The 1,688-nt window shown below is 42.9% G+C and overlaps 1 protein-coding gene across 1 annotated transcript in view; it reads right to left on the minus strand.

The window, feature by feature from the left end:
• NFS1 (NFS1 cysteine desulfurase) overlaps positions 1–1,482 on the minus strand; it is a gene marked incomplete at its 5' end in the record, with an annotated part of 9,623 nt that extends 8,141 nt beyond the window's left edge. Inside the window, 2 exons of the mRNA XM_009072528.1 lie at positions 588–740; positions 1,399–1,482. Coding sequence (XP_009070776.1) covers positions 588–740; positions 1,399–1,482 — 237 coding nt within the window. The remainder of the gene's footprint in view (positions 1–587; positions 741–1,398) is intronic.
• Positions 1,483–1,688: the final 206 nt, after the last annotated feature.

The raw sequence follows: 1,688 nt of genomic DNA on the forward strand, positions 1-1,688 counted from the left end.
AAAGCCTTCCTTGAGCAACCTGCTCTGGTGGGAGGTGTCCCTGCCCAGGGCAGGGGGTTGGGGCTGGATGATCTCTAAGCCTCATTCCAATCCCTAACACACTATGAAACTAATTAGCCACCCACAGAACAGTTTAAGTCCCATCTAGACAAGACTGGCTGTCAATGAACTGCAGCTAAAGCTGATGCTGCTCTGTGCTATAGACACCAAGGATGAACTATGCACATACAAGTCCTGCATCTCAGGGCCGTGGCCAGCACACCCAGCAGGGCTGGCTCATGGGCAGCCACCAGAGCACTGTGCTCTCTGCAGGGTATGCACAGCTCCACCTCTACAGGGCAGATGAGCAGAGGGATAGGAGGGATAGGAGGGATAGGATGTTTTGGTTGAGAAATGTCTGGGGCACCAGACAGAACAGAAACCCCTCCTCCAACTCTGACAGAGATAAGTTCATGACTGTGATTCTACTTTGTGATATTTACCATCCTTTCCTCTTTATCATCAGGAGAACACAAGGTCCTCTTGAGCATCAATTTGAAGCAAAAACCTCCTCTGTTTTCACTTTCTTTCTGTCAGCAACAACTTACCTTCAGATCTATGAGCCCATTTTTTTTCACAGGTAGGTAGGTGACCCGAAAACCTTCTGTTTCCAGGGAACGACAGGAGTCCAACACACACTTGTGCTCTGTTTGTGTAGTAATGATGTGCTTCTTTCTGGATTTATAGAACCTTGCAACACCCTGTTGGGCACAACCCAGGAACAGGAAATTTGCTGTTAGACCACTGAAGAAAGCAAGCATTGCAAAAAAGGGTTTGGGAACAAGAAATTACTACTTAGGTGTAATTCATCTGGATCTTTCCTCTCTGACCCAAAGTCAGGAATCTAAAAGGCACTGACATGTAATCCACACTACATATCCCCATCAGGACTCATTTTCCAAAGCATCTTACTGCTCAAAAACCATGTGAAAATGTTAACTGATGGAAGTAGTGTCTTTAACCAAAATACTTCTTGAAAACCATTTGCCCTGGAGTCATATACACTGAGAAGTCTGAACAACCACAGACTAAAGATTAAAACACAGCCTAGTCTTCATCAGAAAAAAGCTTCTAATCAGCATCTCCACTGTATTTCATGATAAAGACTTTAACTATATCAGCAGAAGGATTTGGTGCATGTAAGATGAACACTGCATATTACACAGTGTCCTCAAAACAACGTCCTAGGAACCAAAGCAATTCCCCACATATGTGGCAGAACAACACACTGGGTAAGTCAAGAATGCAAATATTTCCTACCTGCTCCAACACATTAACATTTAAGCTGCTGAAAGACGCACACAGTTCTCAGGAGCATAACTGTAACATAACAAATACCCATCACTACAAACACTTTACCTTAATTGCCATGTTATTAGACTCTGTTGCACCACTGGTGAATATAATTTCCCGTGAATCAGCTTTAATTAAATCTGCAACTTGCTGTTCAAAAAGAAACACACATGTGGTTTGTCGAGAAAACACACAATGAATTCACTGTAGTACAATACATGAAAAACGTTTTCAGGAACATCCTCTCGAGTCTCAAAGGGATTACAGCTGATCCCTAACAAAGTTATGCTACAGGTACCATAGTCTAAAGATCTGCATTAATATAAAGCACATGAGGAATCCACAGTCATTAGCAG

Source organism: Acanthisitta chloris, unplaced genomic scaffold (genome assembly GCF_000695815.1).
Source record: "Acanthisitta chloris isolate BGI_N310 unplaced genomic scaffold, ASM69581v1 scaffold5234, whole genome shotgun sequence".
Taxonomy (NCBI): domain Eukaryota; kingdom Metazoa; phylum Chordata; class Aves; order Passeriformes; family Acanthisittidae; genus Acanthisitta; species Acanthisitta chloris.